The following is a 24,783-nucleotide window of genomic DNA, read 5'->3' on the forward strand; positions in this document are numbered from 1 at the left end:
GTGGGAGAGAGAGACATCAAAAAGTAATAATGAGTGTGACAAGATGGTAGGAAGTAGAGAAGGGAATGAAGATGAGGGGAAGAAAAGAGCAACCAAGAGAAAAAAGTCAAAACAGAAAGAGATGTCACAAAACACTCTTCTGAGTAATCCCAGAAATCAAGGGGCCTAGAGAAAAAACATTCATGAATCAGAGAGGTGTGCACTGGCCCAGACAGAGATGAGAAATACAGGAAAGCAATTGATGGATAGAGTGGAAGGGTAGGATGAGCAAGTTCTTGTTTTGCTGACCCTTAACCACCATCTGCGTACTCCTGACTAGAGTCACTTCCCCAGCTGGTCATTCATTTCCCCCAGTGTTACTGACTCACTGGACTAGAAGAGAAATACAGGAAGCCCAAGCTGATGAGCTGTGGATGTGGACCCACCACCTTTAGCCAGGCCTCCAAGGGAGCCCTGAACACCAACCCATTCCAAACACCCTCCTGCACCACTTAGAGTGTCCTGCCTAGCCTCTGGGAACTCTCAGGGTCAGCCAAGTGGGCCCCTCCCTCCCCTAATAAAGAAAAAAAAAAAACCAAACTCACTGTCTTCAAGTCAAATCAGACTCATAGCAACCCTTCCTTGGGTTTCTGAGGCAGTATCTTTACAGAAGTAGATTGCCCAGCCTTCCCCACTTATTCAGTGACTTAGCTATCCTGGCTCCAGAAGCTTCTACCGCAAGCCACTCATCCATCTGCATATATTGAGCAATCACTTCTCTTGTTCAACGAATATGTATTAACACCTACAATGGGCCAGAGATACAGCAGCAACAGAAAGAAAAGTCCTGCTCCCATGAGGTTTCCATGTAAGTGGAAGGAGACAGACAAAAGATCAAAACCTCAAATAAGCATGTCATGATAGAGGGAACAAAGCAGGGTGAGAGGACAGAGGATGCATGGAGCTAGGCTGGACTTTCTTACGGGTAAAGACAGAGAAGCCATATCAGATGAGGGCATGCTAGAGCAGAGACCTGAGGAAAGGGGGAACTGACCATGAGGGTCCTTGTGAAGTGATGTGAGAGCTAGTATTGTAGGCCTGAGGAATTGGAGGAGGAGCCCTGGTGGCACAGTGGTTAAGTGCTCAGCTGCTAACCAAAAGGTCAGTGTTCAAACCTACCAGCTACTCTGAAGGAGAAAGGCATGGCAGTCTGTTTCCTTAAAGATTACAACCTTGGAAACCTTATAAACTCAAAAACAAACTCATGTCTTGAGTCAGATCCAACTCAAAGCGACCCCTCCTTGGGTTTCCTAGGCAGTATCACTACGGAAGTAGATTGCCCAACCTTCCTTCCGAGGAGTGGCTGGTGGTTTTGAACCGCCAGCCTTTTGGTTAGCGGTTAAATGGGTAGTTCTATTCTGTCCTACAGGGTTGTTATGCGTCAGAATTGACTCCACAGAAATGTGTAAGGAATTGAGGTTTTATTCTGAGGAACTGGGAATAAAAAGAGGAATGAGAACAAAATGACTCCTGCTCTCAAAGAACTTCCAGAGTAGGATTAAAAGTGAAATATTCCCCAGAACAAGTTATAAGCAGAAATCATTCTAAAAGCTCTTGGAACTGAGCAGGTCTCCAGAGAGATGAATGCACTCTACTGGGCCTGCCAAATGTGTTGTCAAAAACCTAAATGCTAAGAGAAACACCAAAAATTACTATAATTAATGTAAAATATATTTATTGTAAGCAAATAAATTTGAATCAGGCAGCATCACCCAAATAGGTCCGGAAGGCCCTATGAAGAAGGGACAGTGAAAGTGGGTTGTATAGGTCATTGTTACGTTAATGCCTCCAAAGTTGACACCAAGCAGAGGGCAGGTTACAGAAACTGTCACCAAGGGCATGCCACACATCCTAAAACAGCCTCTGGAGTTCATGCTTCTCAAAGCTGGCTGCACATAGATAATTTTCCAAAAGAACCCAACGCCGAAGGCAAAACACTCTCCGCTAAGCTCTTAACTAAACTATTGTCAGACAAGAACGTGACACTAGGGTAAACAAGTTCCTTCAAGGTTCAGAAAGACACTTAATGGCAGATGGCTTGACTGGGTTATCCCAACTTCCATAAATGCCAGAAATCTGGATTCCAGGAGAATGAAAACTTTTTCGTCAGTGTCTCAGTTTGGAAACCTGGTTTTCTGTGTCAGTGGCAGTCCCAAAAGGAATCTCTTGTTTGTTTGCTTATTATAAGTTTAAATGGAGAGAATGTGCAATTGTCTCTGGATTAACCATTCTGTTGATCAAGCTACAGCCAACCATATGGAAGGCAAGACAAGATGGGGTGGGGTGAGGGTACATAAGCACACTCTCTCAGCTGGCCTCAGAGGCCAAGAAGCAAATAATATGTCCCATCTTCCTTTGTCACTACCATTTTGGTTTTCCAGAGCTGTTCCTCTCTTCCACGAGGAGGGAGAGGTGATGGGTACAGGAGATAGAGGAGTTAGGAGATACTTTGGGGAACGTTATGGTAGAAATAGACATGTACAAGCTGTCCAGGGAGCCACAGAAGCAAACCAGGGTGACTAGAGGCAGCAAAATTTGGGCAGAGCCTTTGTCAATGTCATGAACCAAGCACATTCCTGTGTCTCTAAAGGTTTGGCAAAACAACTTACAGATTTGGACGAGTTCACACAGAGAAGGGTGCAGCACGGTGGTTGGAAGCCAGAGCTAAAAATAAGACAGTATTTCTGTGAGAAGGAGACATCAGGATCTGTGGGATTTGTGTGGTAGTGAGAGACCAGAGAAGCTGGGAGGGACCCACCACAGGTCTGTGATCTGAATTCCCAGAGCTGCAGAGAGAGGGTGGGGTAGCTCCAAGTCTCCTCCCCAATGAGCAGTTAAGGAACCCAGAAGTTGTGGCCTGGACCAAGAGGGAGGGAATCAGTAGTTCTTGGTGTTCTCTACTCACAGGAGGACTTCTATCAGGTCCCACAATCATCCAGAAAGGCAAGTGTTGCCATTCCTTTTTCACAGATTATTAAAATAGGGTTCAGAAAAGAATCATTTAAACTCAAGGCCACCCAGCAAATAAGTGGCAGAGCTGGAACTGAAATCAGGTCTCTGCCTGCTTCCCCCATACCCTTCTAAAAGGCTGAAGGACTTCAGGGGGAAGGAGAAGGTCTACTCATTCCAGGTGGCCCTAGAGGGCAGACCAAGGATGGGGTTTACAGGCCACAGGGGGGCTTGCTTCATGATGTGGTAAGCTCAAGAAAAAGCAGGATGGGGAACTGTCGGGGACATTGAGAAGGACCCCAAAAGTCCCCACTACCCCAAGAGTCTGTGCTTCATGGGAGCTGTGTGGGGACCTCCCAGAGTCCAACTGTGCCCTCAACGCGCCCTTAGCATGGGAAAGAAGGAAACTCAACGTTGGGAAAATGGGAAAGCAGCCTATCACGCAGCCTTCCAACTCCCACCCAGACTGTCTAATCAGAAGTCTTGGGTCCTGATAATGGAATCTGGGAAAACAGCCTCTCTCTTTCCCAGTTTCTTCTCCTTATAGGGAAAACTCTCTCCCTGTTGTGGTAAACTTTCTCTCTGCTGTACACGTATGTGTGTTATATGGTGCCTGGCCAACCCCATTCCTATATCTATTTCCAGTGGGAAGGGAATGAGATCCCTCACCTGCAGCACAAGAGGGGTGTGCACAGAACACCAGCCTCACACTGGTGGCAGGATGGAACCAGCTGGCCATGAGGGACAAACACCACAAGGAAAGCTGACCTTGCTCTGTCTCTTCTCTATGTGAGTAAAGCATTGTTCCACTGCCTGTGTAATTGTGCTTTTATTTGGTGACTCCAGACCTTAGCTCAACAGAAACACTGAGAGAGAAGTCAGGGTCAGCCACTCACAAAAACTGTCTGCTAATAGATCGATCACCAAAATGATATGCAATCCTAAGTACCCAGCATGAAGACAGCTGCAATAGGGTTCCTGCCCTCAAATACTGACCACTGTCTAGAGAAATGGGGCTCACACACATAGAGAAACAAGCACACAGGTTAAGAGACAGTATTTGCTGCAGAAACCAAGGGCTAATTTATGTGCTGTCTCCTAGGTCTACAAGGAGTCAGAGGCAAGAGAGATGAGATCTGGACTCAGGGAGAGCTCCTCATTATTAATTACAATGTTATTATTAATAGTAGTCTCAACAGTTGTCACTTTTTTGAGATTTACTATGTGGTAGGCAGTTGTATATGCATTCAAACCCACCAGCTGCTCAGTGGAAGAAATATGGGGTGGTCTGCTTCTGGAAAGATTTACAGCCTTGGAAACCCAATGGGGATCACTATGAGTCAGACTCAACTTCATGGCAGTGAGTTTGGTTTGAGTTAGAGGCAGAAAGAGGGATCTCACTACCATCAAGACAGACTGCAGCCAGGAGTGGAGCATGTTCTTGGACCTGAGATTCCTGCACTAAGATAGCAGAGAGATGGTGGCGGCAGCAGCAACAGAACCAAGAAACAAAGATGAGACAGAGCCATGGGCTTGCCGGCCCACAGAGCAAGAAAGCTGCCTTTGGGCAGAAGTCTTGCTGGCAGAGTGAGGTATACCTAGGTGTCCCTTTTGGCAGGGCTAAAGGAGCTCTGTAACACTTGCTTGACTAGGGCAGAGGACAGGCCAAGAAGCCAAGGACCAAAGAGAGGCATGCCTGTGGGCATAGCAGAAGGGAGGCTGTCCTAATTGAAGAACTGTGTCCTAAGCACATTCCTGAACCAGAATTGTAACCTGTTACTTCCTTAATAAACCCCATAATCATGAGTATTGTCTGTGAGTCCTGTGTGGCCATTGCAAAGAATTATTGAACCCAGCAGAAAAGTAGTGAATGCCATGGAAGGGAAAATTGGTGTGAGAGTTGGTAAAAAGGTTAGAGGGTGACAGCATGTCTGGCCTCATACGAATAAACCTTGGGCTGCTGATGGTGAGTCTGTCTCCCTCTGGTAAAGTTAGAGGAGGTTGGAAGATGCCACCCCTGTGCCCTTTTTGCAGGTGCAAACCAGAGTATGTAGCACAACTTCTAGTGTATAGAAAAGGGAAGAAGGGGGAGGAGAGAGAGTGAGCAATAATATATATTAGTGTTTGCATTTGGATAAAGAAACTAGGGCAATCAAAACTAGGGCAATCTACTTCCGCAAAGATTTACTGCCTCAGAAACCCAATAGGGGTCGCTATGAGCCAGAATCGACTCTATGGCAGTGGGTTAGAGGGTATCAGTTATTGTGAGGAAGGCTAAACTGGTAGGGAACAAGGTTAGAGGGAGATTGTTTTTTTTAATTACGAGAATGTTCAAACGTACACACAGGTGAGAGAGAATAGTATCATGAATCCCATACACCTATCACTCAGTGTCAATAGTTACCACTACTTTGCCATTGTTATTTCATTTATCTCCCTTGTTTTTGGGGGAGGGGTTTGGATATCATCCTGTCCTACCTATTAAAAATTTCAGTATCTCGACTCGACAGCAGTGAGTTTGGTTTGTTTTATTTTAAGAGATAAATGTTATTTCAAAACATAACTAATATGCTATCTTCACATCTAATAAAATTAATGCTATTTCCTTAATATCATCTAATACTTAATCCATACTTAAATCTTCCTAATTGTCAGGGACCTGGGGGGGGGGGTACTGGCCATGAGGGGCCTGGGGGAGGAGGCTTCAGTCTGATGGACAGTGCTTGCCTCACTGGACAGGAAGAGAGGTGCAGGAAGCACTAACTGGAGGCACAGTTAAGTTCATTTGTTTTATTTCATTTTCAATTTTCAGATAGTGCTTTTTAGAATATTTAAATTTTATGGGACATCACAGTTAATTGGCCTAATAATGTGTTTAGTGCTTCTTTTCTACCTTCTAGTTCACTGCATAGTTCCTGGGATCTTAATAGCTAGCAAGGCACAACAATTGGTCTGGAGCAACAGAGGAAGTAGGAGAGTCAGGAATAGTTGGAGGATATGGAATGTGTCGCTAACTGCCTCCATGAACAACTGCCTCCTTTGCCATGAGACTAGAACTAAATGGTGCCTGGCTACCATTACTGAACATTTTGATCAAAGTTTCTATTTTAGTTATTTAGTGCTGCTATGGGAGCTCAGATGGCGTAGTGCCTAAGGCATTTGAATGCTAACCAAGGCTGGCGGTTCAAACCCACCAGCCAGCCACTCCTCAGAAGGAAGGTTGGGCAATCTACTTCCATAGTGGTACTGCCTCGGAAACCCAAGGAGGGATGGCTATTACGGCAATGAGTTTGGTTTTTTTTTTTTTTTTTTTTGAGTGCGGCTATAACAAAACCACCACAAGTGGGTGGCTTTAACAAACAGAAATTTATTCTCTTACAGTTTAGGAGGCTAGAAGTCTGAATTCAGGGTGCCAGCTCTAGGGGGAAGGCTTTCTCTCACTGTTGCCTCTGATGGAAAGTCCTTGTCTCCTTTCAACATCTCTGGGCTTGGCATCCCTTGGAGATGTTCATGTGTGTTAGTCTGGGTTCTCCAGAGAAGCAAAACCAGTAAAGCTTATATAGAGAGAGAAAGAGAAATTTATCTTAGGAAAATGGCTCACACACTTAAAGAAGCTAGCAAGTCCTAAGTTCTTGGATCAAACGTCAAGCTGGAGGCTTTTCCCAACTCACGCAGCTGCAGGGGCTGAGGAGCTCAAGGTTGGCAGGCAGTATACCAGCTGTTGATGCCAACAAATGACGAATCCAAGAACTCCAGGCCTAATGGTGGATTGTTTGTTCACAGACAGTTGTAAGCAGCACAACAGGATCCTGATCCACAGAAGAGTGTCTCTTTTCCCAGGATGTCCATAAATATATTGGAAGCAGGCCACACCCCCAGGAAAACTCCCTTTCAATGGATTGGCTGCTCAAAACATATACATCTGATCCCATCATGGGAATAACCCACATCGCAATTGCTTACAGCACATAGAATTGTGGTCCAGCCAAGTTGACACACAGCTCCAACTATCACACCATGTATTTTGACATCAGTCTTCCAAAGGACTCACTCTGCTCCTGGATCTTCTTTCTTGATAATACTGAGTTTCTTCTCTCTGCTTATTTAATCCCTTATCTATATCAAAAGAAATTGATTCAAAATACAACATAATCCTGTAGTTTGCATCCTGCCTCATAAACACAACTGCCTGTAATTCTGCCTCATTAACATCATAGAAATGAGGCTTTAAAATACAGGATAATTACATCAGATTACAAAATGAAAGATAATTACTCAATACTGAGAATCAGAGCCCAGTCAAATTGACACATGCTTTTGGGAGGACACAATTCAATTCATACCAGATTCTAAGAAGAATCCTCATCAAAAGGGGAAAAACAGAGAACAGAATTTCAAATTCACACAGACTCTAGACTTTCTAGAGCCATGGAGGCTGGATAACTGAGATAACTTTTAAACCTTAAACCAAAAATATCCCTTTAGTCTTCTTTAAATCAAACAATAGTTTAGCTTGACTAGTTAAAAATGTCTGCCTTGAGCATTATACTTTTGTAAGAACTATCTGTATAGATCAAATTAACAACAGCACTCAAAATATTAGATAGGAACTTTGGGGGCAGTGGGTTTACATTAATGAGGGAGGAGCAACTCAGAAAAGGATGATGAGAATGGTTGTTGCACAACTAGAAGAATGTAATCAATGTCACTGAATTATACATGCAGAAACTGTTGAATTGGTGTATATTTTGCTGTATGCTCCTCAACAAACAAATAATAAAGACTTAAAGAGAATGACTGGGAGAAAATAATTGCAAAACACATATGTGGTAAAGGACTTATATCCAAAATGTATGATGAATTAATAAACAATGTGAAAAAAAATCGATTAAAAAAAATGTAAAGATTGTCAGTTTGGACTTTTTTAATTTTTACTTTATTCTAAAATTATATAAATTTAAAACATGCACAGACATGTCAGAGCTTCTAATCCTCTTCCTGATTCCATAGCCGCCTCCCAGAAGAGCCAAAGTCAGCCTAGAGTGGTAAGAAGCTGCAGATGCAAACCTGGGGCTGCCACTGCCTTCCACTGTGCAAAGGGCACCAACCCAACCCATCCCCACCCTATGTGCTAGGGAAAGGGCAGTATTTCTCCCTGCTCTATAGTTGCAGAAAGGGAGGCTCAGAAAGAAACAGACCGACACTAGCACAGGCAAGGTCAAGTGGAAACTCATCAGTTCCTGTCACCCCTAAGATTCAGAGGGTCAATTTACTGGGGGCACCTTCAAGATGCACAGCTCCTAAGAGGTCACCTGCAGCCCCTTCTCCCACTCCACAATCAAAGGGCAAAAAAGCCAAGAGTGCTGCTGATAACACATTCACTAACCTCGTGAAGAGGCAGCTGAGCAACCAAGCTCTGGAGCCAGACAGCCTGGGTTCAAATCCTGGCTCTGCTGTTTCCTAGCAAGTTAATTAATCCCCTTGTGCCTCAGTTTTCCCATTTGGAAAATGGATGTCACAAAGGCACCACCCTCAAAGTTGTTTGAGAATTAATTGGGGTTATACATACCAGTTAGTATAGCAGCTAGCACATCATATATGCCCAACCAAGTGTTAGTTCTTTAGATTTATTGTTTTCATTCACTATTTGGAAAGTATCTACTGTGGGTATAAATGTAGTTGGTAATCTAGTTGGATTAGATTTAAAAAAAAAAAAAAGATGCATGGAGCCTGAAATTACCATCCAGGACAATATGTAATAAGAGTGTAGTGGGTGATTCAAAAAGAAATTACTACAGTAGTGCTGAGAGGAAAGATCAGAGTAGTCTGCTCTCTTAGTGTTCCCCACAGAAACAGAACTAGTGACATGTACGTATAGTGAGAGAAAGAAAGAGAGATATTTACTTCAAGGGATAGGCTCATAAAATTGTGGAGGCTGAAAAGTCCAAAATTTTTAGGTCAGGGAGTGGAAAGGGTACAAAGAAGAGAGAGTTCTGCCAAAATACTATTTATAATATGAAAGCAGACCACACCTAAGGAACTTCCCTTTCAACTGACTAATTGATTATATTATATTATATTGCATTATGAAAGGTCATTGTTTTATATTGCATTAGGTTACATTATGGAGGAGCAACTAACTAGTCTAGTGTTTAGCAAAACCACTGGGAACCATAGACTAGCCAAGTTGACACATAAAATTAACCATTACAAATGGGAGGTCCAAGGATGCTGGGGAAGGCAGGGCTTGGCTGATCTCAAAGATAGGAAGGTTCTACCCAGGGGGCAAAGATATGAGGAGGGCCTGGAGTTGTGCAGACAAGTTCTTTGCCACTACATAAAAAGCATCACCTTCCTTCCAGTGTCCATTAACGTGTTCATAATTTTCTTTTAGAGCCTCACCAGAAGCACATTTAATGTCCACATTTTTAGTAATATTCTATTCATGATAGAAGCTCACATCACAGCTCTCAATTCTTTCTGAGCCCTCATTAGAACCATCCTTAATGTCCATGATTCTACCAACAGTTTCTCCAGGGAAAATAGGCCCTTACTATGATGCAGTCTCTACTCATTACCCAATTCCAAAACTTCTTCCATATTTTAGGCATTTGTTAAGATAGCACCCAACTCCCAGTACCAAATTTTTTGTTTCTTTGCTGTTGTTGCCTGCATGGAATTGATTCTGACTCATGGCAACCCCATGTGTGCAGAGTAGAACTGCTACAGGGTCTTCAAGGTTGTGACCTTTCAGAAGCAGATCTCCAGGCCTGTCTTCTGGGGCACCTGGGGGGGGGGGCGGTGCTTGAACCGCCAACCTTTTGGCTAGTTGTTGCTGTTGTTATGTGCCATTGAGTCAGACGCGACTCATAGCGACCCCTCCTTGGGTTTCCGTGGCGGTATCACTACAAGTAGATTGCCCAACCTTCCTTCCGAGGAGTGGCTGGTGGGTTTGAACTGCCAGCCTTCTGGTTAGCAGTCAAATCCTTCAGGCACTATGCTACCAGAGCTTCTCTTAGTTTCTTAGTGCTACTATAATAGAGGGAGCTCTGGTAGCATAGTGCCTAAGGCACTGACTGCTAACCAGAAGGCTGGCGATTCTAACCGCCCAGTCACTCCTTGGAAGGAAGGTTGGGCAATCTACTTCCGTAGTGATACCGTCTCGGAAACCCAAGGAGGGGTCACTATGAGTCAGGTATGACTCGAGAGCAATGAGTTTAAGCAAGTATGAGACTAGAGGAAGAAGAAAGAATTGTAGGTGCTGATAGGACAGTGGAATTAGGGGCTAAAGAGAAAGAAAGTTAGCATCAGTTGTAGGAAGACACCCCTAACCCCACACAATGATGATTCTGATCCCAATGCTTATTTTAAGATAATTATATTACTTTCCCATGTTGCTTCTTTAACAAATTATTATAAGCTTAGTGTCTTAAAACAACAAAAATTTATTGTCTTTTAGTAGAAGTCTAAAATGAGTGGCAGGGCTCCATTTCCTCCGGCAGCTCTAGGGAAGAATTCACTTTCTTGCCTTGTCCAGCTTCTAGAGTTTGCCTGAATTCCTTGATGTGTGGCTGTGTGGCTCCCCATCACTGCGACCTGTGTCCATTGTTACATCTCTTTCTCTCTGATCCTCCAGCCTCCCTCTTATAAGGGCCCTTGTGATTACATTGGACTTTTCCAGAGTAATCTCCCATCTCAGTATCCTTAACTTATTCACATCCGCAAAATTCCCTTTGCCATGTAAGGTGACCTGGTCACAAGTTTCAGAGGTTAAGACATGGATATATTGGAGGGGCCATTATTCAGCCTACAATGGGGCATTAAAGTGGAAATGCCCAGGTGACCCATTTGAATTTAGAGAGAGATCAAAAAGAGAAAATGGTGGGAAGAATGAGAGGGGCTGAGTGTTCAATGAGCAAGCTGTGCCACAGGAGCAGAAGGCTGAGGGACTACACCCAAGGAAGGCCACTCACCTTGCAATTATTCCATGAACATCTACAGAAGGCCTACTCTGGCCAACAAGGAACTAGGTGCTATGGGAAACACAGAAATTAATCAAATGAGAGCAAACTTTGGAGGAGCTCACCACCAAACTATGTGCACATGAAAGAACATGATAAAGACCAATGAGACTCATGAGGAAGATCCATACAAGAAAATCCATGGAGAGAAAGACTGTAGTGTTCAAGAGTTCATGATGAGGTGGCATATGAACTTAGTAAGAGGAGCATCAAAAAAGTTGCTAGAAAGGAAAGTAGTGAAGATGGTGTAGCATCAGGGACATGGAGGAATGATCAAGAGATTCAAATGCTACAGTAGCATCAAGAACACAACTCTCAAAAAGGCCATTGGGTGTGATGCTGGAAGGGTCTTGGCTGGTGGGTTTGAACCTCCAGCTTTCTGGTTTGTCAAAGAGTAGGTCCTGCTTATTGCCTCATAAAGCCATCTCCCACTGCTGGGAGAGGGTGTGGTTAATTATTACCATGTCTGGCCTCTGAATGTTCAAATCTTACCTCCAGGGGGTGCACAAGAGCCAGAGTGGACCCTTAGCCTGAAGTCAAGGGTTTTTCCAGAAAGAGGATGCTCTAAGAGAAGGAAAGAAAAGTTTTCCTACTGCACCACCACAAAGCCTGGAAGGCCTTGCTTCCTTGTGATCGATGACTCAGGGGCTTACCCAGATTTTCCTCTTCCAGTTAAAGCAAACCATATTTTTTCCATCTCTCCCTTTCCTGGCTGCCCATAGCACTAAGTGCCTATAACAAACACATTTTGGCCTCGAGGACTCCTGCACTGTAGAATATCAGAATGGAGGGGACCTTCAACATCTCCTAATCCAAATGTTCATTGGAGATTGAGGACCAGAGGGAGGAGGTAAGTCAGAACTGACTTGAGTAACTAACAATGTGGATTGACGGACATCATTGTTGATATAAAGTGGATTTTAGCTGAAAGCAGAGAATACCAGAAAGATGTCTGCCTGTGTTTTAATTGACTACACAAAAAAAAGTAGTTGATTGTATGGATTGTAACGAATTATGGATAACATTGTGAAGAATGGGAATTCCAGAACACTTAATTGCTCTCCTGCTGAATCTATATATAGAACAAGCAGTCATTGGAATAGAACAAGGAAGGAGATATTGCATGGTTTAAAATCAGGAAAGGTGTGCATCAGGGTTGTATCCATTCACCATAGTTATTCAATCTGAATGCTGAGCAAATAATCCAAGAAGCTGGACTATATGAAAAAAACAACATCGGAATTAGAGGAAGACTCAACAAAACAACCTGCAGATGACACAACCTTGCTTGCTGAAAGCAAAGAGGACTTGGAATACTTACTGATGAAGATCAAAGACCACAGCCTTCAGTACGAATTACAACATAGAGCAAACAAAAATCCTCATAATTGGACCAATAAGCAGCATCATGATGAATGGAGAAAAGATTGAAGTTGTCAAGGATTTCCTTTCACTTTAACCCACAATCAATGTCCATGGAAGCAGCAATCAAGAAATCAAACAGTATATTGCATTGGGAAAATCTGCTGCAAAAGTCCTCTTTAAAGTGTTGAAAAGCAAAGATGTCACCTTGAGGACGAAGTTGTGCCTGACACAGACCATGGTATTTTCAATCACCTCATATGCATGCAAAAGCTGGGCAATGATTAAGGAAGATCGTGAAGAACTGATGCCTTGGAATTATGGTGTTGGTGAAGAATATTTGAATATACCATAGACTGCCAGAAGAATGAACAAATCTATCTTGGAAGAAATATAGCCAGAATATCCCTTAGAAGGGAGGATGATGAAATTTCACCTCATGTACTCTGGATATGTTACAAGAGGGACTAGTCCCTGGAGAAGCACATCATGCTTGGTAAAGTAGCAAAACAAACGTGTTGGCATCGGGTCGATTCTGACTCACAGTGGCCCTATTAGGACAGAGTAGAACTGCCCTGTAGGATTTCCAAGACTGTAAATCTTTACAGAATCAGACTGCCAAATCTTTTTCTGCAGAGTGGCTGGTGGGTTCAAACTGCTGACCTTCAGTAAAGTAGAGGGTCGACAAAAAATAAGACCCTCAAGGAGATTGATCAACACAATAATGGGCTTAAGCATAGCAGTAATTGTGAGGATGGCACAGGAGTGGGCTATGTTTTGTTCTGTGGTACATAGGGTTGCTATGAGTCCAATTCAACTTGTTTCTTGACTATATAATAGCAACAGTAACAATAGCCAACATTTCCTGAGCATTTTGTGGCAGACACCATAGAAAGTCTTTCCACGAATTATCTCAATGATTCACAATTATGCAAAGAAATAGTTTCTATTATAAATTTAAATATTTACCAAACTCCTTCCACCTGGAGAAAAGAAGAGAGAAAATCATTTTTATCCTGAGACCTGTCTCTCTAGATAGGTTGGACTCTGGCTGAGAGCAGCACAATGGGGTATTGTTCTTCTGTCTCCTCCTCAGGGCCTCAAACACTGTTGGGCAGAAACATCTTCAGTGGACACTTGATTAGGGTGAATAACTGAATTAAAAATTACCAAAATCCCCCTGCTGGGCCACTAGTGACATTAGTCTCTTTTCATTTTCCCATCCCCCACTATTGGTAGTTTCCCTGAAGAGCCAGCCATTGTGTGGTTTCTGTGTTTTTGTGCATACGATTCCCTCTACTTGAATGCTGACCCTCCCCGTCAGTCAGGATCAGTGCCCTCTGCTCTCAGAAGTCTCCTCCCACTCAGCAGACCTGGGTCCTGTACCCGGCTTGTTCCTGGGCCACATCTCCCCAAGACCAATGGTTCCATGTGCTTGTCCGTGTCTGTTGATGAGTCTTTCTCCCTTACCCTGAGATTCTTCCAAGCAGGACAGAGATTCTCTCAAGAGCCACAGCTTCTGGCACAGTACGTGACATAAGTAGGTTTTCAATAACCATTTAAAATGAATGGAGCCTTCCATAATCTGGCTTCTGCCGTTCTGCAGCTGTGCTCTCTCCCTCCACCTCTCCCTCACCTCCCGCCTCATTCCTCCATCAGGTTTCGCCTCCATATCCTCACCCCACCTTGCTTCAGTCCTCTTCATCTCTCACCTGGGCCGTTTAGCAGTCTTCTAATTGATCTTTCTAATTCAGCATCTCCCCATCTTCCACAGCACCCACACGCTTGTGTGCACGTATGCGTGCACACAAGCATGCACGCGCACACACACGTGCACGCACACACACGCAAGTACTCAACTATCTCTATCTAGGAGCTCTGGTAGCACAGTGCCTAAGGCACTTGACTGCTAACCAGAAGGCTGGCGGTTCAAACACACCAGCCACTCCTTGGAAGGAAGGTTGGGCAATCCTTCTTCTGTAGTGATAGTGCCTCGGAAACCCAAGGAGGGGTCGCTATGAGTCAGGGCCGACTCAACAGCACATGACAACAACAACAACATCTCTATTTATCCATTTCAGCTATCTGTCATCCTCTGCTCACTAGCCCTTGATGGCTCCCCACTTGATCATATACAACTCTCGACTCTGTCCTAGGCTCACCATTCATCTCTCACTGCTCTCCTCACATTACTCCCTTGCAACTTCCCAGATACAACGCCTCCAGAATTTAGATGATCAAAGTCCAATCTCAGAAAGGCCTGGAGATATGAATGATGGTCTTTATCTTTAAAGAGATTATTGCTTGCCCCTCCTACCCTCCACCACCCACCTACCTAACATACAGGTAGGAATCTACCCTAAAACCCACAGGTGATCAAACCACTCCCTGCTTGAACCCTGTAGTGACCCCTCACTCTCAGAGTGCAAAATCCAGGACCTAGAGACTCTTCTTCACCTCACCCCTACCTAGGTCCACACCTTCACCTGCCCCCATTCTTTCCCCAGTTGGGAGCTCAGGTTTCTCCCAGGCTTGTAACAGCTTTCCCTGTGGCTCCACAACATCACTTCCCAAACTATGTCAGCAGCCCCTCCTATGAGCTCACTTTGCCCCTAAGCCTATCTCTATGACTCCACATTATCTCCCTCATCTTATTGTCTGGCTGGTTTCTGCCTCCTCCACCAGACTCTGAGCTCCACGAGGGCAGAAACAGGATTTAATCCACTTTTTTTCAGCCCCTACTTCTTACAAAATACCCTTTATAAGATAGACACTGAAAATTGTCTTTTAAATGAATGATTCAATAAGATAAATTTTAAAATGATAAACAGCACACTGAGGGCTCTGTAGCTATTTCTGGTGGGTGAAATTTTGAATTATGTTCTTTTAGCTAGTTGGTATTTCCTGATATTTCTGTAATGAGTACGTTTTGCTTTCATAATAAGAAAGAACACCAAAGGAAACTTCATTTGAGAGGTGGGGAGAATTTTGGGACTTCAAAAGAAGGGAATCTCCTCATTCAATAGTGAGAATCAAGAGGAGTGTTTAAGGAACCGTAGAATTTCTACTATAGAAGGGGGGTGGGCCAGCAAGAATGCTCGCCCTATGCAGAGCTGGGCTGTGTGATGGTAGAGTCAGGTGTATCACAGGTGTTAGGTACAGGGCTTTGAATGCCAGGATGAGGAATTTTTACTGCCATCATTGAATGTGGGGAATGTTTTTTAGCGGAAGGAAAACCTGCTCAGAACTCAGCATCTGGAGCACTAAAGAGGCAGCAGTGGCAGAATCAAAGGATGAGACAGGAGACAAGGGTGGGGTGCTGGACACCTGGCAAGACTGGCTACAAACTCTATTCTCCTCTGGGGCATCTAACTGCACATCCAGGAAGGTCTCCTGGACTGCCCCAACCCTAAACCATCTTACTATTGGGTCATAGATAGTTGATTATTAGTTCTATTCTCATCTCATCTGTCTTCTCACCTGGACTGTCAATCTGGAATTCCTCCTGCTCCCAGTGTCAGACTACCCAATCAGCAAGGTAAGCAGGGGTTCACTTGTGCTTATTTACTCATCTGTAGTGGACGGTTTCAAAAACATGTGAAACTGTTCAGTTCAGATGAGTAAGTACAAGTAAACCCATGCTTATCTTGCTTATTGAGTAATCAGTCGGCCCCTGACTACTCCACAAGATGTGCCAAAAAAAAAAAAATCATGCTTAATAAGTGATGAGTTACAAGGAGCAACTCAGGGGAGAAATAAAATCAAGGAACTGCCCTTCAAAACGAGCCCAAAGCAGAAAGAGCCCTCGTTCACCTGGCAGCTGGCCTTGGGTAAGGGGCCTTTAGCCCAGACGACCCGCGGAGGGTCTCCCAAAGCAGAGAGTTGGGCGGGAAACCCAGAATTAACAAGAGGAGAACCGGAAAGGCGGAAAGGCGAGGCCTCCCCTGTAACTCGCTGGTAAAGTGGCAGGGGATGGCGGTCTGGAAAAACTCCTGGGTAGATTGGTGGAAAGAGGAGAAAACAGGGTACGGCCAAGTCGGTAGTGAGAGGGCTGAGCCGGAAAAAAGAGGCCAGAGTGCGAGGGGGTTCCAACGGGGCCGCTAGGATCCTAGTCTATCCAAACCTGGCTTGGGCGGGCCGCAAGGCGTGGGCGGGGCAGGTAGGTGGGCGGGGCAGGTGAGGCCGGGAGGCGGGGTTGGCGGGGGTGGAACCATTGCACATGCGCACCGCACCCGGCTGCGCGCCGTAAGGAGTGGCACTTTTTAAAAGTGCTGCCAGGAGCCGGAGTCCAAGCCGACCACATTTCTGTCCGAAGCCTAGTCTCGCCCATCCCAGTCCAGTCTAGTCCTACACCATAAGGCCAAGTCCAGTCTATTCCGCAACATGCCGGTCAAAGGAGGTACCAAGTGCATCAAATACCTGCTCTTCGGATTTAACTTCATCTTCTGGGTGAGTGAGCGCTACTGCCGCGCGCTCCTCCCCGGGGCCACCTGTTCCTGGGCCGGAGTCCGCGCGCCTGGGGGACACTGTCTGCTGCTGGGGATGCCAGGCGGCCGGGGGCGCAGGCAGCTGGCACTACTCGCGCGGGGCGGACACCGGGCGGGAAGAGAAAAGGCACTGAGGCCGCCAGCTGGCTTTTGTCCGGATCCGGAGATGGGCGGGGCGGGCACTTTGGTGGGAAACTCAGTGCGAAGCGAGCAGGCTGGGAGAAGGTGAAGGTCTCTATGGAGATGGGACTCTGGAGAATGTCTTGGCCCTCTCCTTTGCCGAGGGATTTTTGACTGGTTTGTGTCTACTCCCACCCAAGCTCTTCCGAATGTAGGGGAAGACGGGAGGGAGAAACGGAGCACCCCTCTCCTGGGAGCTCAAGGCCCTGACCCAGGAGAACTCGGCGGGGGTGCAGTTAGTGACAGGGATGGAGTTTCACAAGTGGTATCGGGCGCCTGGAGGGGACGATCGGGCATTCTGCGGGACTTGGTGGCGCCGGAAGAGCTCAGCGAAGAGCGATTGACACTTTTACCCTGGAGGGGAACGGGCGGGCCTGCCGGTGGTGTCCGCCCTCCGAGGTTCACTCCCCTACTGAGGGTCGAGCCCGGGGTGTTTTTCCTACTCTTCCTGGGTGAGCAAACAAAGTGGAGACCCAGCGCCTCCACTCCCGAGGAGGAATCTCGCAGGCCCCTATTCTCTCAAAGTTTGATTCCGAGGCCGAGGCCGTGGGAAAGTCCGAGCTCCCTGGAAGCTACCTGAAAGACTAGCTTGTCTTGATTTGTTTTTTCACGAGGGCGATAAGTATCTTAACTGGAGAGAACTCTGGGAGAGTTGGGGAGAGGAGAGGCCAGATGCCTATCAGCACTTTCAGTGGAATGAGTCCTGTGTTTCTCCATTTTCTGGGAGGGATCAGGTGCTGCCTCCTGCTGCCCACCCAGGAGGGCCTCTGGCCTCACCCCCTCCCCTCTAGCCCAGAGAGGAGCCATTAATCTGGACATCATACCTGGGCAGGTAGCCCCAGGGACAATAACAGCCAGCCACAGTCAGCCTTTCTGCAAATGGGAAGGCAACAGAAAAGGAGAGCATCTACCCCACATCTTCCCTTGGAGGATTAAGGGACTACGAAGAACAGAAGCAAGGAACAGGTCACCTTTGTGCCTTGGTTCTGTAACCACTTCTCCTGCACGTAGGTGGACAGTATGTGCCCCTCTGGGAGCAGGAAGGGGTTTGGAAAGGCAACCCTTGTGCCACTCTCAAATGAGATGGCCAAGGGAACGGATATATGGATAGAGATTTTGCTACCACAGGCTTATCACAAATAAATGTGCTCATTCCCCTAGTCGCTGGGGTCCCCAGGAACCTCAGGACAAATCTAAGCTAAAGGAGTGGTAGAAGGGCAGTTTTCTTTCCTGCAAAAACTGCCCTGCTATTGCAAGGCACCACACCCAACGCGCACACCCTAGGGAGAATCGGACATAGGTGTGGCCCTGCCCAGCCCTTGACCTGCTTTGGGGAGACCCTTGCTGTGATGAACACCCCTTATTTCTGGTGTTTCCAAAAGAACCCAGCCAGCTGCCTAGCCAGGAAGTCTTTTCTCACTAAACCGCTGGCACCAGTAAAGAATGTTGGGAGGCTAGCTGGCCCCAACCCAATCCACCCCACCCTTGTCCTTTGGAGAGTTTTCTTCTTACCTCCCTAGCACAGTCTCTCTTTAGCCAGGCTAGTCTGTTAACATCTCTTAGTCAGTCCTCAGCTTTCTGCCTAGGCTGTATCAAGGTTTGGGAAGAGGAGGATACCACAAACTGCCACAGTATGCCTCTACACACACCTATCTGCCCCATGACATAGGCAGGAGCCTGGTGGGAGGCTTCCAGGACCACCCCAGTAACCACTCAGTCTGTTGCCTAAAACCAGTTGCCGACAAGTCAATGCTGACTCATGGCGATCCCATGTGTGTCAAAGTAGAAACGTGCTCCGTAAAGTTTTCAGTGGCTAATTTTTTTGGAAGTAGATAGTCAAGCCTTTCTTCCGAGGCACCTCTGGGTAGACGTGAACTCCAGCCTTTCAGTTAGCGGCCAAGCATGTTAACTGTATCACCCAGGGACTCTTAGTTTCTTCAATACTGTCCTCAACCTGCCCTTCTACTCGTGTTCAGAGCTCCCCTGCTTGAGCTGGTCCTGCTGGTCAGCTATGTAGTCTGAAATAGAATGACTCACTCGTGGAACGTTTGGGCTCAGAGTTGGGGATGATTTTTGAGATCATCCAGTCCAGTCTTCCTCACAGTGAGAACAACGAGAGCCAGAGAAGGGGGTGATTTTCCCGGGATCACACAGCTAATCAGAGACCAAGCCAAGACTACAACTCCTGGGACCTTACTTCAGTTCTGTCCTTCATCTGCATCACAAAATCACCAAGGGGGTGTGGTTATGAACTGGTGTTGGTAGATGAGCAGTGCCTCTGTTTTCCTGAATTAATTATTGTTCTGCCACCACGTACCAGAATTTATAGAGGTGAAGCCCCATCTCATAGGAGATGATGGGATAAAGGAATATTGACATCCATTTGTGTACAGTTTTGCAGTTTGCCAAGTCCCTTCTCTTCCAAGACTTGCTTATGACCTATGATATAGCCATAGCATTATCCCCATTTTCCTGATGATCAAGAAATTAGTCCCCAAGAGAGGTTAAGTGACTTATCCAGGGTCCTGTACATAACAGGATGATCTCAAAAGTCAGTCTGAATACAGGTTAGGTTGGTTGTGAGTCCAGCATATTTTCCCTTACAATATGCTGTCTGCCTGCCTGCCCCAGCTGGTTACTGTGTAGAACTGGAAGGAGGATAGGCACAAGCTCTCAAAAAAAAACTTTTTTTTAAATTTTTTTTATTGTGCTTTAGGCCCAAGTTTACAGAGCAGAGTCTGTTTTACATTCAACATTTCATTTCCATTTAGTTTCACTCTCCATTTACCATCCCCAACCCTAACCCAGTCTCCTCCTCTCCCTGCACAGTAACCCTCCCCCCTGTGCCCCTCATAGTTGTGCACTCCTGTGTGTCCTGCATTTCCTCTGTGCTGATGTTGGTCCTCTGGTGCCCCGTGGTCGATTGCTCTAAGGGATGCATTTCCATAGAGTATGTGGGTGCATCATCCTGGGTTGGGTGGTCTGCGTGTACATCTTGTTTACTATTGAGTTGAGAACTAGCTCCTGGGTGTAAGTTTTATTCCAGGCCCAGAATGTATCCCAGGACCATTGTATTACAGGTCTCACCGGACTCCATCCGACTAGTAATTCTGGTCATTATTGTGTTTTTGGATTTTGTTCCACATTTTTCCTCCCACTCTATCTAGGATCTCCAGTTTTGAACCTTTCCTGTGTGGTTGGCATTGGTAGCCAGGCACCATCTAGTTCTTCTGGTCTCGAGGTCCATCATGTCCTAGAACTGATTGCTTCCAAATGCCCTTGGTTTTTTGCACTCTTCTTCTCTTCTGACAATAGGAGACCATTAGCTGTATCTTTGATGGCCTCTTGAAAGCTTTTAAGACCCCAGTCACTACTCACCAATGTAGGATGAGGAACAAGATTTTTATGTATTTTGTTGTGCCAATTGAGTCTAGTGCCCCCCAGTACTGTGATCCTTGAGTGGGTAGATCCATTAGATTTCTCTCCCACAGTCTCTGGCTGTCTGTGAGGGATTACTCTATATCTGTCTTCTGTTGTTTCTGTAAGGATTGCAGGTATTTTGTATCACTGGTATCTGTGTAGAATTAGCCTCAGCTGAATCTATCCTTGGTCTAGAGTATACTCCTGTTCACTGACCCCATCTGATCTTCTCATATGTTTATATGTTTATCTGTAGCCTGGTGTTTGGTGTTAATGGTAATGCAGTATTGTGAATATACTGGTTGGTATTAGCATCTGTTGACTGTATCTTATGTGCACAATTCAGTGTCCTCCCTTTTCCTAATATTATGGTGGTCACAGACTCTTTCTATACCTCCCCTTGCCCACATCAGCATGTGGGCCCCAACTAGCCCAAAATTAATCCCTTCCCTTCCCTCCCCACCCCGGTAATCTACGAAGTTTGCTTTCTTAAGCAAACCCTTCTTTGTCTTTTTACAGTAATGGGCTCGTACAGTATTTGTCCTTCTGCGATTGAAAATATCTTTTAAGGGAAGCTATGATCTAAAGAAACTTCTTGGGTGATTATGAAGTCATCACTTCCCTTTTTCAATCCCTCTCTTGAGAATAGGACTTTATAAACTTGGCATTTGGACCTGATACAGGCCTTGACAGGAACCCTGTGGCACAGTCACTATTGGCTACTAACCATTAGCAGTTTGAACCCACCAGCCACTCTGTGAGAGAAAGATGCACAGTCTGCTTCCATAAAGATTTACAGTCTTGGAAACCCTGTGGGACAGTTCTGCTCTGTCCTATAGGGTCACTGTGAGTCAAAATTTACTTGACAGCAGTGGGTTTAGTCATGAGCCTTGAAAAGAAGTTGTGGGGTCAGGGTCCAGCAGTACCCTTTAAGCAGAGGAACTCAGTCTGGCCAAGAAGCCGGGTAGAGTGGCCCTCATCCCTGTGGGACACTCAGTGACAGCTGAGCCTGGGCCACCTGCCGTCACCCAGTAGGGCCTCTGATGCCCACAGCCAAACTAGCAATCAGTCTGTTCTTCCAACGCCCCCATAACCCAACCCTCCCGGCGCTATTTTGGTTCCGTCTACATTTCCTTCAGACCTCCCTACACACCCGCCCCCCCCAAAAAAGGTTGAACGGAAAAACATCTTATTTCAGAGTAACAAACTGCACAACTATTTCAAGGAGACTCAGGCTAAGGCAGGGCCAGGAATGTGTCTTTCCTGTCCACCTCTGTCTGCTTCTAGACCTACATCTAGAGGATTTCCTTGAAATGGTCAGTCAGGGAGATGACCTCAGGGCAGAGGAGGGAGGGTGAGGGTTGGCTGTGTTGAAAGATCCCAGTCCCAACCCCACTTCCCTCTGCCCCTTTGCTCACTGACTTGTACCGCATCCCCTCCCTCACTGATGGAAATAGCGGACTGTTTCTCTTTCCCAAAAAAATGGTATCTCCTGGCCCTAACAGAGGCCACTGGGAAACACAAACAGAGCCTTGGACTGGGAATTCAGAGTCCTGGATTTTCATCTAGCTCCCCTCTCAACTCACTTTGAAACCTTGGGCAGGTCATGTTTGTGCTCCAGAGCTCAGTTTCCTTATCTATAAAGCCAATTGGTTGGAGCAAATGGTCTCCAAAAGTCCTTTCAAGCTTAGCTTATGAAGCCCGCCATCACCCCAGACCCCCCCCCCACCATGGTCTAAAGCAATAAGACTTTTCTACATCACCCAGAAGAGGAGTCGGGAAATGAAAGTGTGTGGTAGACACCAAGCTTGTTCTCTGAACTTACCTTCACTTCATAAGCCTCTTGACTTGTACCTCTGGAGTCTAATTCTTGCCCCTCTTACCTCACAGTTCCCTCTCCTAACCCTGTGGAGGCATGGTCTCTCTGCTTGGGGCATCTCTGTTTCATTGCCCATGAACCTTAGCTCTTTGTGGTTGTACAGTCTAGTGGTTAAAGCTTCAGCTCTGGAATTGATTTCACCATCACAGATGAAGTTAGTCTACTTAACAGGGTTGCTGAGAGGGGTAATGAAAAAATGTATATAATGCAATGAGCAAAGTAGCATAGTCCTAGATGCATAGTAAGTTTCCAGCTAACAGTAGCTATTGTTATTTGTAAGTTAAAAATAGATGGAGGCAGTTGGGAGGGTATTCCTTAAGGAGCAATTCCTTAAGAGGTGTGGAAGTTTCAGCCACGAGCATGGCCAGAAACACATTCCGAATCTGCACACATTCCTCCTCTTTTTTCCTTCTTGTCCTGCACCTGTGCCATCATTCATGCCACCCCCTGTCTCAAGCAAGACACTGACTCATTTCATATGTTGCTACACCTTTGGCTTTGGGGCAGCCCCACTTCTAAATGTAAAACTGCACAGCGGAGAAACCCTAAGACGTGAGGCTTCTGGGTCTGGGCAGGGTACGGACCAGGTGGCAAAAGCCCCTGCCACCCAACTTGGTGCTTTACCTAAAAGTTGTTTGACTTTGATGTTGGGGCTGAGCAACATGAAGTCAGTGGGATTGTTGCATAAAATGGCTTCCCCACATCTGGCATCCTGACAGCCTGAGCTGGCGGTGAAGCTGACTGTTTGTGTACTGAAGCTGGCAGGGATGGGGAAAGGTGAGGTGAGGCCAGGTGTCTGTATCTGCTAAGGAAAATAGGACTCTTCTGCTCAGAATCTTGGCTGTCTTTTTCCCCGATGGTTGTCAACAACAACGATCAGACTCCTGATCTTTGAGGGAGAGGAGTCTACACACACACACCCCACCCCTCTCTTTTCAAAGTGCCCAACAGCACCATTGTAGACCCTGCTATTTTGTTGCCAAGAGAAGTGGCTACTGGTTAAGACCCAAATTTGGAACTGCTTTGATAAGCAGCGTCATGGAGGGGTGTCCTCACCAGAATACTTTCTCTTCTAAACAAGTCTTCCTGAGGCTGCAGACCTCACAACTGCATGTCCTCAGCTTCATTTTGAAAGGAGTGCTGGCATTGGATCGTCCCTCCTACACAGCCAGGTATCCTGTGTTTGTTTTCCTGTTTGGTTCAGTTTTATAAGGAGGTGTGGCTTCTGGAATTGGTGACATGGTTGGGAACTTAATAATACCTTGGATTTACAAAAGCACCTTTTCTTCTAAAGAACATCACCTTTGACTGTTCTTCCTTGGGTATATCTGGCTATGAGGATAAAAAGGACCTGAGGCCACTGGGTTATGTTGGCTTTCATGGTCCAGCTGCCACCCTATGCATTCTAGATGGACCTGTGTCAAGTTGGGGAAAAGAAGAGAAGAAATTTGAGAGCTCTGCATGTTTATGTTTACTGTTCCTTCCTCCCCCACGTTGAAGTCAGTGGGACTTTATTTGGACATGCCACAGATCTTTTCTACCAAAACCTGCAGAAACAGAGCTGCCTCTTACATATAGAACAGCAATGACTTCATAGTTTCAGGGGTTGAAAGTCTGTGTGAGAGCCTATCAGACTCATGCCTTTAATTGTCATTAATAGCCAACAAGTCACTTCTGACTGATGAGGACCCCATGTGTGCAGAGTAGAACTGCTCTGTAAGATTTTCAAGGCAGTGGCCTTTCAGAAGCAAATCACCAAGCCCATCTTCTGAGGTGCTTCTTGGATGGGTTCAAACCACCAGCCTTTCAGCTAGTAATCAAGTGCTTAATTAACCATTTGCATTTGCTAGGGACCCTTACCCTCAACTAACAGGAGAAATGCCTTGCAACTGAAAGAATTCAGAAGACCGAATAGCTAATCATAATACGCTTTAAAATTTTTTTGTTTTTCAAGTCTGACTACAGATCATTTGCCTGTTTTCATTTGTGGAAAAAGCCATGCTGGTCCAGGGACATTCTGATTTTCCAATAAGTGATGGCATGCAGCTGTGGAAAGCAGCATCCTGCCTCCAGATGAGATAATTTTTATAATAGTAAATTACATCCATCCAGTAGTTTCCTCCCTCCTTAAAAAGGAAAAAAGAAACTTAGTTGGGATAGTTTTTAAGTATGTGTGCCGTCATCCAAGACAAGTAGATCTTAACCTTTTGAGAGAATCCCATAAAATCAGTGACACCAACTTCCAGAAAAAAGTTATTTCCACTTTTTTGCCTTTTTTCTGGACCTCAGGTTATGAACACACCCCACTCCCCTGTAATGGGTTGTTATCCCTCAGTTTCCAGGCAGCCCCTGCTATGTATGTCCCTGACTCCCATGTTTCTACCATGAGAAGCAAGCTGCCTCACTGCTCCCCAGGGTCCACATGGGAGAATAATAGGGACACTTC

General features: G+C 45.7%; 1 protein-coding gene across 1 annotated transcript in view; it reads left to right on the forward strand.

Annotated features, from left to right (window-relative positions):
• Window positions 1-16,754: 16,754 nt before the first annotated feature.
• Window positions 16,755-24,783, forward strand: part of CD9 (CD9 molecule) — a 173,639-nt gene continuing 165,610 nt past the window's right edge. The window contains exon 1 of the mRNA XM_007937193.1: window positions 16,755-16,820. Within this exon, the coding sequence (XP_007935384.1) occupies window positions 16,755-16,820 (66 nt within the window). The remainder of the gene's footprint in view (window positions 16,821-24,783) is intronic.

The sequence above is a fragment of the Orycteropus afer genome, unplaced genomic scaffold, assembly GCF_000298275.1.
Source record: "Orycteropus afer afer isolate SDZICR_OR568_19922 unplaced genomic scaffold, OryAfe1.0 scaffold00040, whole genome shotgun sequence".
Lineage (NCBI taxonomy): Eukaryota > Metazoa > Chordata > Mammalia > Tubulidentata > Orycteropodidae > Orycteropus > Orycteropus afer.